The 14,892-nt window shown below is 44.6% G+C and overlaps 1 protein-coding gene across 5 annotated transcripts in view; it reads left to right on the plus strand.

Annotated features, from left to right (window-relative positions):
• The window catches only part of PXK (PX domain containing serine/threonine kinase like), a 282,257-nt gene that overhangs the window by 244,320 nt on the left and 23,045 nt on the right, over positions 1-14,892 (plus strand). For all 5 annotated transcript variants that reach the window (XR_013601125.1, XM_078661499.1, XM_078661497.1 and 2 more), the window contains exon 16: positions 10,892-10,961. Coding sequence is in view for 4 of the 5 variants with exons in the window: in XM_078661499.1 (XP_078517625.1) it covers positions 10,892-10,961 (70 nt within the window). In the remaining variant the exon portion in view is untranslated. The remainder of the gene's footprint in view (positions 1-10,891; positions 10,962-14,892) is intronic.

Genomic DNA, 14,892 nt, shown 5'->3' on the forward strand with positions numbered 1-14,892 from the left:
AGCATGTAGCCAATCTAATTGCAAAGGGGGTGCCAAAAGAGAGACAGTTGTTCATTCTTCTTATCGACAGCGAGTCCTTAGTCTTTAATCATCAGACCGAGCAGCATCTCCTAAATAGATAGGCTTTTTAGGAGAGTGAGGATTGAAAGAACTATTTTGATACTTATACAATCCATACCTAACTACATGCAGCTCTTCAACGTTACTGAGGGGTTGTGCTACCACAACCAATATTTACATTATCACTAATCCGCTCCTCAAGCCTTACCAGTAACTTGTAAGAATAGTTCAAGTGGGAGTCCTGTCCTGGAGCTGGAAAATTGTTTTACGGCTCTAAGCCTCCCACAATTCAGGACACATTGGTTAAAAGCCATTTTATAAAGACTATGGGGGTCATTAGGATGGCGGGCGGACCTTGTTCGCCCGCCATCCTACGGTGAAATGGGACCGCCCACCATAGGGGGGGTGGTCCCGTGGGGGCCATTAGGATGCGCCTGCCACAGTGGCGGGCGCATCTTGCATTCCAGACATTGTGGCGGGCGGTGCACTCAGCAACGCCCGCCATAATGCCAGGAAGGCATGTCGTGCACTTCCATGCACAACATGGCAGGCACCGCGCAGTGCCTGACATGTTGTGCATGTAACTGCAGGGGGGTACCATAGTTACCCCGCATGTGCATCCCCCAGAGTCCCTGGGGACCTGCAACAGGCCCCCGCAAGCAATTCCTGCATGCCTTTCCGTGGCGGCAATGCCGCCACGGAAAGGCATGTTTCCGCCCCCATGGTAATATGGCTGGCGGTGTCTAACAGACACCGCCACCATATTCAAATCTTTTCTGCCTCGACTTGCTGACCGGGCGGAATAGTAATATGGCGGGGTGGAAATGGGTGGCGGGCGGGGACGGATCTCGGGCGGATCGCCACTGCCATGCGGGTGGTGGCAAATCCGCCCGAGATCCTAATGGGCCCCTATATTTCTCGTTTTCTCTAATAAGGTCTTGAACTTTTGCTTTTGGCCTGTACCTTTCCTCTTTCCCTTTTTTGAGAATTTTACAGGTGGATGATTTTGAACTAGTGTGTGAGTCATCGTTTGCTTCTACATTTGGGTAGAAGGCTGAAGCTCCATGATTCATGTTACTTCCACTCTTGTATATGTTACTGGGGGTAGTTTTGAGGTAAAAGCATTGGTGGCAAATGACAAAGATAGATTTCATTTTTCTGTGATCCCTTTAGACACTGTGTTAACATTTCCATCTCTAGCTGCAGTGTAAGGTATTAGTGCAATGACTGTTTGTTTGCCAGTAATCACTTCAGGGGCCTGCTACACATCACATGTGCTCTCTAACTCGCACCACACCTTGAATGCTATGGGGATTTTTCCCCTGTGCTGGAAATCCATGAACATCATTATTCATGACGAGCTGGGCTCGTCATCAGCGTAGCAGGAGGCTACTGCATGACGAGCCCAGCTCGTCATGAGCGTGGAAGGGGTTAAAGTCTTTCGTTTACAAGTCTGCTGTTTTCAGTAACTGACAGAACGAGGTAACAGCCTAGGCTTTAGTAATTAATTCCCTCTTCATGGTCACTCTGCATTGTCAATACTTGGGCTGATGGTTATCTCAGGAATTATTTATGACTCTCTCAAGAGACCTAGTCGCACAAATACTGGAAGAATGAGACCACAAATAATTGTACTTAACAGACATGAGAAAGACCACGTTGAAGGAAGTGATGCAGTCAAATGACTGGCGTATGGGGCCAGGGTACTTGTTTTTAAGCCAGCTCCCACCTTGTTTAATCAAGGAGAGCGAGGAAAGCACTCGTGTTCATCACTCTGCTTGATCAAAAAGGTGGGAGCTGGATTGAGCAAAGAATCTACATTTTTAAGAAAGGTTTCTGTAGCTTAGATTCTTTGTTCGCTTCTTTCCCAAATAGTTGGATTTTTTGGCTGTTAGGTCTATGATGTTTTTGGCAAATTTTCACATACTTTCTTAATTTAAAAGTAAGTATGGAACTATTTCCTAGGGTAAATTTATCAGGGTAAAATTGATGACCAAGCAGAACAAGGAGCTCACAAAAGACAATAAAGCACCAATACATTTGCTAGTGAAGGGCATAGCGAAGTATTAACAAAACACAAACGTTTAGCTTATTTAGCATTATCATATTACCACCTGGAACCTAAAAAAATGTTTGCATTGACTCGAGCTGTTTTTTTTAGTGTAATTATGCAACACCTATAATCTATGGTCTACAATACTTCCTTGGGTATTTTGGGCCAGATTTTCAGTTTACCGCAGCAGCAGACATGTTTCAAAAATGTAAGAAGGAGAGGGGTGCTCAATCTCCTTTGAAGCTCAGTCATTCAGAGACCACTGTGTCTCACGTATTACTTGACAAATATTCAAGTAGGCACCTGGCCTATTCTTCCAGGCTCCAGGTCCTCTTGACTACCCTCTTGGGCTGCCGTGGACCGTGTGGTTAGTCACATCCACTTCGGAAACCCCAACATCTCCAAGTGAGACCCGAACTCCACCTCCTTCTCGGCGGTATGCTCCAGGTCATTGCTAAGCAGACAGTCCACAGGTATGGACAGACTCGCAGCTACCCTCAAAGAACTTGAGATTCTCGTTCCCCCTCTCCCCCTATTTAAAGGGAACCAAAGCCACTGGGTAGTGGCTGTCACGGTTATCATCTGCAACAACTTCAAGGAACACATTGTAATTGGAGCAGAACTCCAGAGCTCACCTGACGCATGGCTCACACTTAAACTTCACAGAACTTACTTGCATGACCCTCGGATGCTTCTGCGGCACCCCCTAATCCCTGAACCAACCTTCTGCAGAGGCAGCCCAGCAGTATCCATAATTGCTAAATAATGTGAATCTCTTATTATCAAATTTAATGGACTAAGGACATTAAAAGTTGGCCAAGCCTGGAGCATTGGAAAGAACTTAACCAGCCAGCTGTTATTTGACATTTGAATGGAACTAAGACTGCTTCCATCCTAATAGAGTGTGACAATGGGTGTAGTAGACAGCCCTTCCTAGCATTTCTTTAGTGATGCACATAGCCTGCGGAACAATATCCCCATATCCATCAAAACCGCTTCATCCCTGCTCCAATTTAAAAAAGAGCTGAAGACACACCTGTTTAAAGCACACTGCATTAAACACTTTAACAGTCCACTTTCACTCTGAACTTAGCTGCACCATGCATTACTTGTTGAATATATGCTTCCTTTCCTTACACAGCAGTGTCATTGTAAAGTCATTGTAGCCTGATGGTAACAAGCATTGCTTCTTCTTGAAACTTGGCTGCAAAATAGTTTTGCAGAAACCCCTTACAGCTGAGTGAACAGATAATGGTTGCTACTGATTTCTGCTCCCCTACTCCCATTTATTGCCTGCTTAAGAATCTTTGCCAACTTTACAATTCAGGAAGCCAGGCGTGGGTGTAAGAAACGTTACATACTTCTGCAGTAATTTTGACATTCTTAGGGCACCGTTCCGAGTTGCGAATCATTCGGAATGGTCCAGTGTTTCTAGATATACACCCGGAGAAAACAAAGTTATGAGACTGGCTGGGGATGTGGACAGAGGCACAACTCAGCCACTGCTTACTGTTTCGGATCCAAGGGGGAAGGCTCAACTGAAACCTTCTAGTTTGGGCTCAGACCCATAGGATAAGATGCACAAAGCCCTTTGGCCTCTCAACATGTCTGACACATATCCCTATGCTTTCCTTGATGTTCATAATCTTCCAGCAAATTAGTCAAATGAATGGAAGTAACAGTATAGCAGTTTTAGCTCTAGATAGAGCAATACTTGACTTTAAAATGCAATGTTCTTCCATTTCTTAACCTCGGTTTCCTTGCCCCTCCTTGTAGTGGAGAAATGAGTGTCCAAATTCATAGTAGCCATCTACCCGACCATTGCTTTCTCCCACAATCTGAGTGTGAGTTGCGGTTGCTTTAAAATTAAAAGGACGTTGAGCTTTCTTACGGATTTCTACTAACTACTATTTCAGAAATATTCATAAACAATGCAAAGTTTTACTATTATGTGGAGGAGTAAATCACACCCACCACAATCATATGTATACTGCACAGCACTGTAGCAGTCCATTATCAAGAGTGGTCTTCCCAGAAGCAGTTCAGGTTGTTCCTATTGAAACAGGACCATGTCTGGTTTGCATATGGGAAGTCTCTGTCTACAGTGGCATAGTGGGCTGAAAAAAATTGTCTCGACTGTGGATCCATGTGATCACCACTGGCTGAGATTAATTCAAACATTGTTTTTTTTTTTTTTTTTTTTTTTTTTTTGCAAGTGCAACTGTTATGTCAAGACATAGGTGGTCGCTGTGCCCTAGAAATGATGCTATACCTCACTGGTGATGCCTATATAGGCCAAGATGGGTCTAGAGTGGCTGGCTTGTATTTCCCTGAGGAGGAGAATCAGCCTATTCTAATTGGAGCTGGTTGAAGACTGGCTTATGCATGACTAGCTATGTCTAGATTTGCTTAGTGGGTGAAAAGCAATGGTCTGGAAGTGGCCAGAGTGTTCCCCAGTAGCTGAAATTAATTGAAGCATTGCTTCCATCACTTTTTTTTTTTCTTCAATTTCCTGAATAAAGGCTGTCATAGGCACACTTTTTCAAAATATTAACTACATAATTGCCAGCTAGAAGAGCTCTATTAGAATGTCTTGCGACCCTGACCTGCAATTTCCTTTAAGTGGGAACATGTGGCTTCAAGTAAGGTGCCAAATCAACCCAGAACATGTAAAATTAAAATAATAATCTGAGACAACCTTGCCGCTAACCTGCTACGGGGAGACGCTGGGAGACCATCTTGCCATCTTGCCGACCGGACGCCAAACCGCACCTGGGGCCCTGACGCTGTGGTCTCGCCGCTCCACGCCATCGCGGCGGCTGGAGACTACAGCTCCCAGAGGGCAGTGCGGTGACTTCCGGCCCGGAGGCGCTACTTAATCGGGGAGCCACCTCGGTGGAGCGTGGAGACAACCTTGCCGCTTACCTGCTACGGGGAGAAAACCTTGCCGCTAACCAGCCACAGGGAGACGCTGGGAGACCATCTTGCCATCTTGCCGACCGGACGCCAAACCGCACCTGGGGCCCTGACGCTGTGGTCTCGCCGCTCCATGCCATCGCGGCGGCTGGAGACCACAGCTCCCAGAGGGCAGTGCGGTGACTTCCAGCCCGGAGGCGCTACTTAATCGGGGAGCCACCTCGGTGGAGCGTGGAGACAACCTTGCCGCTTACCTGCTACGGGGAGAAAACCTTGCCGCTAACCAGCCACAGGGAGACGCTGGGAGACCATCTTGCCATCTTGCCGACCGGACGCCAAACCGCACCTGGGGCCCTGACGCTGTGGTCTCGCCGCTCCACGCCATCGCGGCGGCTGGAGACTACAGCTCCCAGAGGGCAGTGCGGTGACTTCCAGCCCGGAGGCGCTACTTAATCGGGGAGCCACCTACGCGTCGCGGACGCGCGCGGACGGCGCCGGGCTAAGCCCGGGCAAAGGGCGGGCCGTCTGAGGCCGTCCGAGGTTGGCCAGGGTTGGGTTGGGCTTGGTCTCTTGGTTTGTTGTCCTGATTTCGACGCTTCTGCGCATTTCATCATCCCGGCACATTCTATCGTAAGTTTTCAACTTTGGTTGTGTGCAAAGAGTATTATGCCTCCTAAAAAGTTACTCACTCCTAGCAATTCTATTGAGAACTACTTGGTACAAGTTGTAGAAAAAATTAACATTGGCAGGAGAGCATCTTTGGGAATAGACTCATCCACCCAATCTCTCTTAATTGATATTGAGTCAGATGATCCCTTTGGCCATCAGATTAATAACAGCACAAATTGTGCAATACCCGACTCACTTCCGGATACTATATTCATACAGCCTAGTGGTACTGTTGCTGGACCTGAAGACCTTAGCGTTAACGAAGTACTGACAGAGATAACCACTAGTCATGATCCCTCCATCTCTCCTCCATCACCCGTTCCGGGGAAACGGGAGTGTCTAAGGTCAGCTAAGAACAAAGTTGTAAACCTCCCGAGGAAACAATCAGAGGAAGAGGAGTTTAATCTCACTAATGAGGCTTATGTCACACTTTCAAATGCCCAATTTAATAAACTACTGGTTATGATGGATACTAAAATCAAAGGTGTGGTTAAACCTCTGGTCAGCAAAATAGATAAGCTAACCTCTGAGGTTAATCGACTGGAAGGGCTACTGGAAAAAACCTTGGCTGAGTTAGGTAAACTCCTGGAAGATGTCTCCGCCAAGATAGAGGAATCTCTGAGCAAATTAGTAACTGCAGCTAACAGTGGACTCACTCCTACCCCTGCACCAAACCCCCAAATGGCAACTAATAGTATTTTTCCTGGTGTCTCTCTTATTGCCCCAATCCCTGCTCCTGCTGCTGAAGACCCATCTATTGAAAAAGGGACTTTCGAGCTTGTGGTTGAAGCTTCCCCATTGGTACTTGTTCTTGCTAATGTTCCTCCCTTGGTTCAAGGTGAGTGTGAAACTACATCTTCTTTAATAAACAAATCTCTATCATGGTTGACCAACAACATGGTAATCACTCCATGGGGAAAACAGCAACTCTCTGAAGAGCTCGTTAATGCAAGAAGGGTCCAGTGGATTGGGGACAGGGAGAAAAAGTTCAAAGGGGAGTGTGTTGTCCTACATTTTTCTGACCCTGGGGTTTTGCCTAACATCTTACCTAACATCCTACCACCACAACGGAGATCAACCTCAATAGTTCCATTGACTTTGGACTTCTTCTATCCAAGAAAGGGAAGTGGCCCAAACTCAAGTATTTTGAGAACCAAATGGAACATTGTGACCAAGAGGGGGAGGAAGGATGTCGCTTCAGTGGACTGGGGTTTGGGGTTGGAAAATCGTTTTTCTGCATTGTCTAACTTAAATGATAGCGATTGACAACCATCTATTTGCAACTCTATCCCCTTGCCCCTCCGTGACAAAAGAACTTTTGATGCAGTCAATAATTTAACTACAGATTGTACTCAGGGGTATCCGTCCGATGATTTACCAGGGCCACTGAATGTAAAAAGCATAAATCAGGTCATTGGGGGTTGGACGTTACACAAGACTACTATAAACCCCTGTTCTCTTACGACATCTAATTCAGGGAATCTCTTGTCCTGGAATGTGGCTGGACTTTGTTCCAAGATGGATTGCGCTGATTGGTTTGAATTTATTAATAATTACGACCTTTGCATCTTCCAAGAGACCTGGGCGTGCGATCCTATTTTTGCCTTGGGGTATGTAAATTTTCATGTTCCTGCTATTAAGGGCCCTAAAGGGCGGCCGATGGGGGGCCTTATCATATGGATTAGGCAGTCTTTAAAAATTACTGTAAAATGTGTGGAGCTTGACCAAAAAGATATCCAGCTCATCAGATTGACTAGTGATCTATCCATCTCCATAGATATTTATAATATCTATGTTAGAGGTGGAAGTAAAGGTAAATCTGAGGTTCTTCTGAGTCTTTTTAATCTTCTTGAGACACAATCTGCAGGGAAAAACATCCTAATTGCAGGCGATTTAAATCGTACTTTCGAACCTCTCATCACTGGTGATTCTCCTCTCGGGGCTGAGGAAGACAAGCTTTGGAACATCCCCACACTAGATTCCCCACCGATAACTCGGTGGACGGCTGACATCCTAGGCCTAAACGCTATGTGTCTGGAGCACGGGCTACGAGCCTTGAATGGTCGGACCAAATCAGATCGTGTTCCCGCCATGACTTTTAATAACGGGCGAAGTAAAAGTCGCATTGACTATGTCATTTGTAGTATATCCATATGGTCATCTCTCAGTGACATGGTAGTAACAGCTAGGCCAGAAAGCGACCACGACCCGTTATGTGTCTCTCATAACTGGTGGACATCTAACGAAATTGCTCTAACCCCTTGTGACCAACTTGTGCTCCCGACGATCATTCCATCTAATAATATGCGTAGGTTAAGGTGGTCTGGTGTCAAGACAGATCAGCAGGTCCTAGAAAAGATAGGAGCAGCGGCAGACAAGGCCATTTTGGCACTGGAGAATATTGCTGGGTCTTCACAGGGACATGAAGATATTAATAAAGCACACACGACTCTTTTTAATGAAGTTAAAAGTTTCTTCTTAAAACCCTTACATAAAATTAGGGCCCGCCCGCATAAATCAGCAAAGTGGTACAATCAAGATTGTAGGGTAGCAAGATTTAAATTAGGAGCTGCAATCAAAAGTAATAATTTGAGTGAGATTCGATCTGCCAGGAAGCACTATAAAAACTGCATCGCTAGGGCTAAAAGAGAATGGGACGAAGACCACTGGCAGAAACTGAAATGTGCTAGTGAATGCAAACACTCTAGACTATTTTGGCATATTGTCAAATGGGGCCACGATAGATCTCCAGAAACTCCCAATAATAATGTCTCCCATGATGCATGGGTTAAATTTTTCAGCGAGCAGTACTCCTCCAGGGATCAGTTTGATAATAGCTCCAGCCCAACTTATCTGTTCGCAGATGAAGACATTTTTGTGCAGAGCGAAGTCCTGTCTGCCCTGAAATCTGTGCACAGTGGCCGAGCTCCGGGTATTGACGGAGTCCCGGCGGATGTCTTTCTAAATGACACCGACAGGTGGAGTAAGTACATCTGCCTTCTACTAAATCATATTGCTAGGGGCGCTGAAATCCCGGTATCCTGGCGGGGTGCTGTCATTATCCCAGTATATAAAAAGGGAGATCGCGCCCAACCTTGCAATTACCGCCCAATCAGCTTAATTGACACGGTTCAAAAAGTTGTAGGACGTGTAATCATTAACAACTTGCTTGATTGGGCAGAGGAGCAGAATGTTTTATCTCCTTTTCAGGCTGGGTTTCGCAGAGCAACCAGCACTGTGGACCAGGTCTTCCGTTTTCAATTGATACAGTGGAGGACAGTGGTTCTGGGTGGATGCAGTCTCTATGCAGCTTTCGTTGACCTACGGGCTGCATTCGACCTGGTGCCGAGGGCAAAATTGTGGGAGGTGTTGGCTGCTCTGGGGGTCCCGATGACCATTTTAACTTTGATCATGAGACTCCATGAGGGTACTTATGCCAAAATTCAATGGGGTGGTTACGGCAACGATACTATTGATTTTCCTGTCGAGCGTGGGGTTCGACAGGGCTGTTCAATGGCACCGACATTGTTTACACTTTTTATTAATGGAATTGTTCCCCGTATGCAAGCCGAGCCAGTAGATGCTCCCTCACTTGCAGGTGTAAAAGTTCCTATTTTAATGTTCGCAGACGACACCTTAATTTTATCAAAATCCCCCAGCGGTCTGCAAAAGGCATTGGTAATTTTTGACAAATTTTGTAGTGACCACGGCTTGGAGGTAAACGCAGCCAAAACAAAACTCATGGTATTTAATCCTTCTAAAAATTTTAAATCCAAAATATCCATGAGTGGGCGTTGCCTCGATGTAGTAAATTCTTTTACTTACCTGGGGATCCACATTTCAAATGATAATAGATGGAACCATCATTTAAACATTGCAATATTAAGACACAAACAACTGGCTGGTACCATCATTAAGGAGCATAGCAAATCTTTCACCAAACCAATTAAACCTCCCCTGATCATATATGAGGCTAAGGCAATAGGGTCAGCATTGTATGGGGCAGAGATGTGGGGGCAAGAAAATCTCCAGGAGTTACAGACATCAGAGAATAACTTCCTGCGGAAACTAACTGGAACCCCACAGAGCAGCCCCATTTTGCCTCTCAGATATGACCTTGGCAGGAAGGAAATCTCGGCAATGTGCAAACTCCGTCCGATATTATATTGGCGTAGAATCTGGACCACCCCTGAGTTGTCACAATATGCAGCAGGGTTTGCTGATGTCATCAAAGCAGACCGATTCCATAAAATCAGATGGTTTAGATCACTAAAAATAGCATTAAGTGAACTAGGGTTAATCGAATTGTGGTCCGATCCAACTGGGTCATCCTTCCCATCCAAGCTGTTCATAAAAAATCTTTTTTGGGAACAGGTCGAAAACAGGAGTTTCCTTAGTAACAATAATGGGTCTATGACTACTGCTTTCCTTGAAGCTAAACTGTTTCCCATGTTTGAAATGTATTGGGATCTTATAACTAAACCCATGGATAGGAAACTGTTTTTCCAAATGAGGGCTGGCTCTCTACCTCTGAGTAACTTAACATCAAAATGGAGAAATGGAGGTCCAGCTATTTGCCCAATTTGTGGGGAAGGAAAGGAAACGTTGGGTCACTTCTTGTTTGCCTGTAATGCATATTCTGCTCCCAGACGTGTTTGGTTGGCTCCAATGTGTAGAAACCTGGGTACTAAAAGCAGTATGGTAGCTCTACGCATTGTTAATTCTACCTCCTTAAACTGGATTATTATAGCGACTGCAAAGTACCTGGGGTGGGCGTGGGTAATTAGGCAGAGATTGCTAGTAGGGTGACTACTCTCTGCTTAGTTGAACAGAGACTGCTAGATCATCTATTCTCTGTTCCCATGCGAGGTGTTATCTGATGAACGAATATTTTTCATTGATTTTTAATAGTGATACTGGATTGCTTTTAAAATTGACTTTTTATTATATGAACTTTGCACCTTTGTCTGTAAATAACAGGATGAAATGTAATTTTAAACTGTCTTTTTAACGTGTATTGTGCTTAAGTCATATTTGACTTTGTAATTTAATAGGATTTTATTATGTGTTTGTTTGTCTGCTTTTATGAGTAATACTCGAATAAAGCACTTTTGAATTGAATTGAAACTTTCTGAAGTTACTGTGTGAACAGCCACGTGAATCTCACACTATATTTTCTTTTTTTGGTTGAAGAAGTCCAAACGCACTGCTGTAGAGAATAACGAAGAGCAGTCGGCAAAACACAGCAACTCGAATAATTCAGGTAACTATCAAAGGCATCTGTTTTCTTCAGTGAGTGTTTAATTTTCCCTGGCTTATGTTGCTGATCACATTGCTATATTTATTTAAGTGAGTGCTATGAAAGTTGATGCTTTGGCTGGTCTGTTTAAATATTAGTGTATTTGCAACTTACTTAGAATTTTAAATATACCTTTGTGGGTGGTTTATGCATTTTTCTTTCTCAGCAAAAAAGAAAGAGCTTCCAGCTCATTATTACCCTTTTTACCCTTTCCGAACTTCCCTTTCTCTTCTTTTTTAGCCTTTTTCTCCTTTTACTTTTCCTAGTGCTTGTGGCACTATTTTCATTTCTCACTGGCCCTGCTTTTAGGTCTTGCTTAGACTGTACATGAAATGTCTCTCCAAGACATTTTGTTACCAGTTAGTGGGCTTGGAGGCCACCCATTTTGTGCCATTGGATGGCTTCAAAGCCACTTTTGAGTCCTTGCTTTCTGCTGGTCAGCTCCGCGGTCGGCAGTTCACTCTTCTTGCATGAGACTGTCCCCTAGAGCATGGCCCAAATACTTGTGTCCTTACCCTGCTTGTGCTTTTAGGAGCAATTCTTTTCTTTTTTATTAACCCCTCCCATGCTCGTGACAGAACCGTTCCGTCACGAGCCTCGGGTGGGCTGTGCTGGTGACAGAACGGTTCCGTCACGGCTCGCTCGCCGCGCCTGGGCGGCGCGAATTCCGCGCCTGCGCTGACGTTCTAATGGGCGGGCGGGTCCGTGACGGAACCGTTCCGTCACAAGCACAGCTCACCTTAGGGCCGTGACGGAGCGGTTCCGTCACGAGCACGGGACCGCCGCGCGGCCCCGCCTCCCCCTTAGCGCTGCGGCGGAATAGCCGCCGCCGCGAAGGGGTTAAGCCACTCTACAGAGTGCCTCCTTTATAGCGGGCTCTGTTGTCTGCAATGCCTGTGTCTGATTTTTATTATTTTGTTTTCACCACCATTTGCAACTGCACTCTGCAATATCCTTACTGTGTTTAAACACACACAAATGTTTGTTTAGTCTTAGCTCAAGCACACGTTATTTCATGCAGTGAACTGCTTGCCTGTTATACAAACACTGTGTCGTAATTCGTTTCCTTTGAGATAAGAAAATGTGCTTCCAATGCTCTCTGCACTTGCAGAATTATGTGGGAAATTTAATTCATCTTTTTAACAGGACTTTACAGGTTCCCCAGGTTCAAAGGCCACTTATTTGCAGCTGATGAGACCTGCATTACTATGTGTTTGGTTATGTGCTGAGCCGTGGTCTTTGAAGCTGGGGAACCACATTCAAATCCGAGCAGCGCCTTAACTTCTTGTGATTGTGGTGCAAATTAGTTAATGTGGACATGTAAAAAACAGAATACCCCCCCCCCCCCCCCCTTAATATTGCAAGTCAAAGCAGCATGGAAGCACTTATCTCAAACAAAACGGCCCCACCCCCATTTGTAACTTTAAAGCTCCCTTGAGCAGCGGGCTGACGAGCCTGGGATCCCGCACCTACGCGCCTGAGTGGTACTATACCTGGCAGATATTGGCAGCCATCGGCAACCCCAGTACACGGCCTATCCCTGCTGATGAGGGGTAATACCCCGAAACACGTGTCCAGGGATGGAGAAGACAGCGAAGATAGCAGAAGATCGAAAGATGATGCATCGCGAACACTTTACTACATTGACCAGAGTCCTTAGGGGCGACACCGCCGGTGTGTGAGTAGTGTGCGACCCCACCCCCATTTCAAACAAAACGGACCTTGCATTTGAGTGCTTGTTTATTTACCTTTATTCCACCGCAGGCAGTGCTGCGTTTCATTTGTTCTGTTTCAACAGCTTTCAACAATATTTGCAACTGCAGCTCAACCACAACATCAGTTGTATTCCCATCGAACAATGCTGCCTTTCAATTCTATTGTTAGACAGCTCAAAACAATAGTGGTGACTGCAAAAACACAGGATGTCTGCAATGTACGTGGGAAAATATTACCCTTCACTATTTTAGCTTATGGGTGTCCAAAAAGTGACAAAGAAGTCAACATTTACATTTCACTTTAATGTTACCTTTATTCCACCTTGGACAATGCTTGCCTTTCATTTGTTAGGTTAGACAGCTTTAAACCATATTTGCGACTGCACCTCAACCACAACATAAGTTTTATTCCCCCCAAACAATGCTGCCTTTCAATTCTTTTTTTAGACCACTTTAAATGATAGTTGAAACTGCAAAAACACAAGACGTTTCCAAGGTATGTTACCCGTCACTTATTTTAGCCTATTGGTGTCCAAAAAGCGACCAAGAAGGCAACATTTACATTCAGCTTTAAATTTACCTTTATTCCACCTCTGCAAATGTTACCTTTCAATTATTAAGTTAGACCGCTTTAAACAATATTTGCGACTGTTGCCTTTCAATTCTTTTGTTAGACAGCTTTGAACAATAGTTGTGACCAGGGCCTGACTGGGAACCAAAACCAGCCCTGGCAAAGTGCTCGGCTGGCTCCCCAGGGGTTGGGGATGCGTCTGTGCTGTTTGCCAGGGCCGGTTTCGGACGATTTTCTTACGGGCCGATATTGAAGGCTATGCTGTAAAAACGGCCCCCCAGGGGCCCAAAACAGGCCCCTGCCCTGGCGGCCATTCACAGAAATGCCTGGTGCCCGCTACGGCCAGTCCAGCCCTGGTTGTGAATATAAAAACACAGGATGTGTGCAAGGTACACAGGAAGAAGTTACCTTTCACGTATTTCAGCTTATGGATGTCCAAAAAAGCGACATAGAGGGCAACATTCACATTCAGCTGTAAATTTATTCCACCTCAAGCAATGCTGCCTTTCATATGTCAAGTTAGACCGCTTTAAACAATATTGGTGACTGCACCTCACCCACAACCTGAGTTTTATTTTCAACTTTACTTTGCCAAAAAAAAACGAGCTACAAGGACACCCTTTTTGCTGTGCTTTTAAAAACAAATAGCATTTATTCTTAGCTCAAGCACACATTATCACATTCGGGGAACTGCTTTCCTGTTATACACATACTCTGTCCCATTCCGTTTCCTTTCAAATAAGAAAATGTACTTCACACTTCTCTTCCCTTGCAATGTTAAGGGGAGATTTCATTCATCTTTTTTACATATGCACATTAATTAATTTGCACCATTTCCATCAATTTAAATTAAATTATTTCATAAATTAAAATTAAACGGTCCTTTCCACTACACATGATGCATATTTACTATCACTCTAACCTATTACCTAATTCTGCCCATCCCATTCTCTCCATTAAGCGCTGCCAACCCCCATAAAAAGTGCAGTGTTCACCATATCATAATACTTATTTTTTAGACAGCCATTGTTCATGTTGCTACTTCCCGTCCATTTCACATTTTAATACAAAGCTCATCCCTCACGCATTAATAAATAACAAAAGAATAATGGCTGTTTCATAGCAATTTAGAATAAAACTTTAAACATATACTGTACAACCACAGTGCTGTACAGACCTATATGTCTCTCAGACACAAGACCTATTGGCTTTGCCAGTGCATGTCTTCTGTACTTAACATCAGTAAGCAGTTTATTGGAGTAAAAAGTATTTTCTGTGTTTTGATTTTATAGACTATATTTTGGTGACAATCTGCACTTTAGCTTTTCTTTTGTATGTTTTTAATCTAGTTTTTTATTCTGCAGAGAGCTCTTTAGATTAGATCGAGTTTAGAAATCATTAAATGCTATAGCCCCATGTCACTGAGCTGGGAGTTTATTGTCGTGGCATTTTTCATATGATGGGGCAGAGAATGAAAATCCATTTTCGGCCCACTGAGCTTTCATTCTTAGTCCAAAATGCACAGTGTACCTTGCTACCTGTTCATCGCAGGGGCTTGGCCACCTCGTCAAATGGAATTGCAAATCAGTGAAGTGCAATAGCAAAAGTA

This window comes from Lissotriton helveticus, chromosome 9 (genome assembly GCF_964261635.1).
Source record: "Lissotriton helveticus chromosome 9, aLisHel1.1, whole genome shotgun sequence".
Classification (NCBI taxonomy): Eukaryota; Metazoa; Chordata; class Amphibia; order Caudata; family Salamandridae; genus Lissotriton; species Lissotriton helveticus.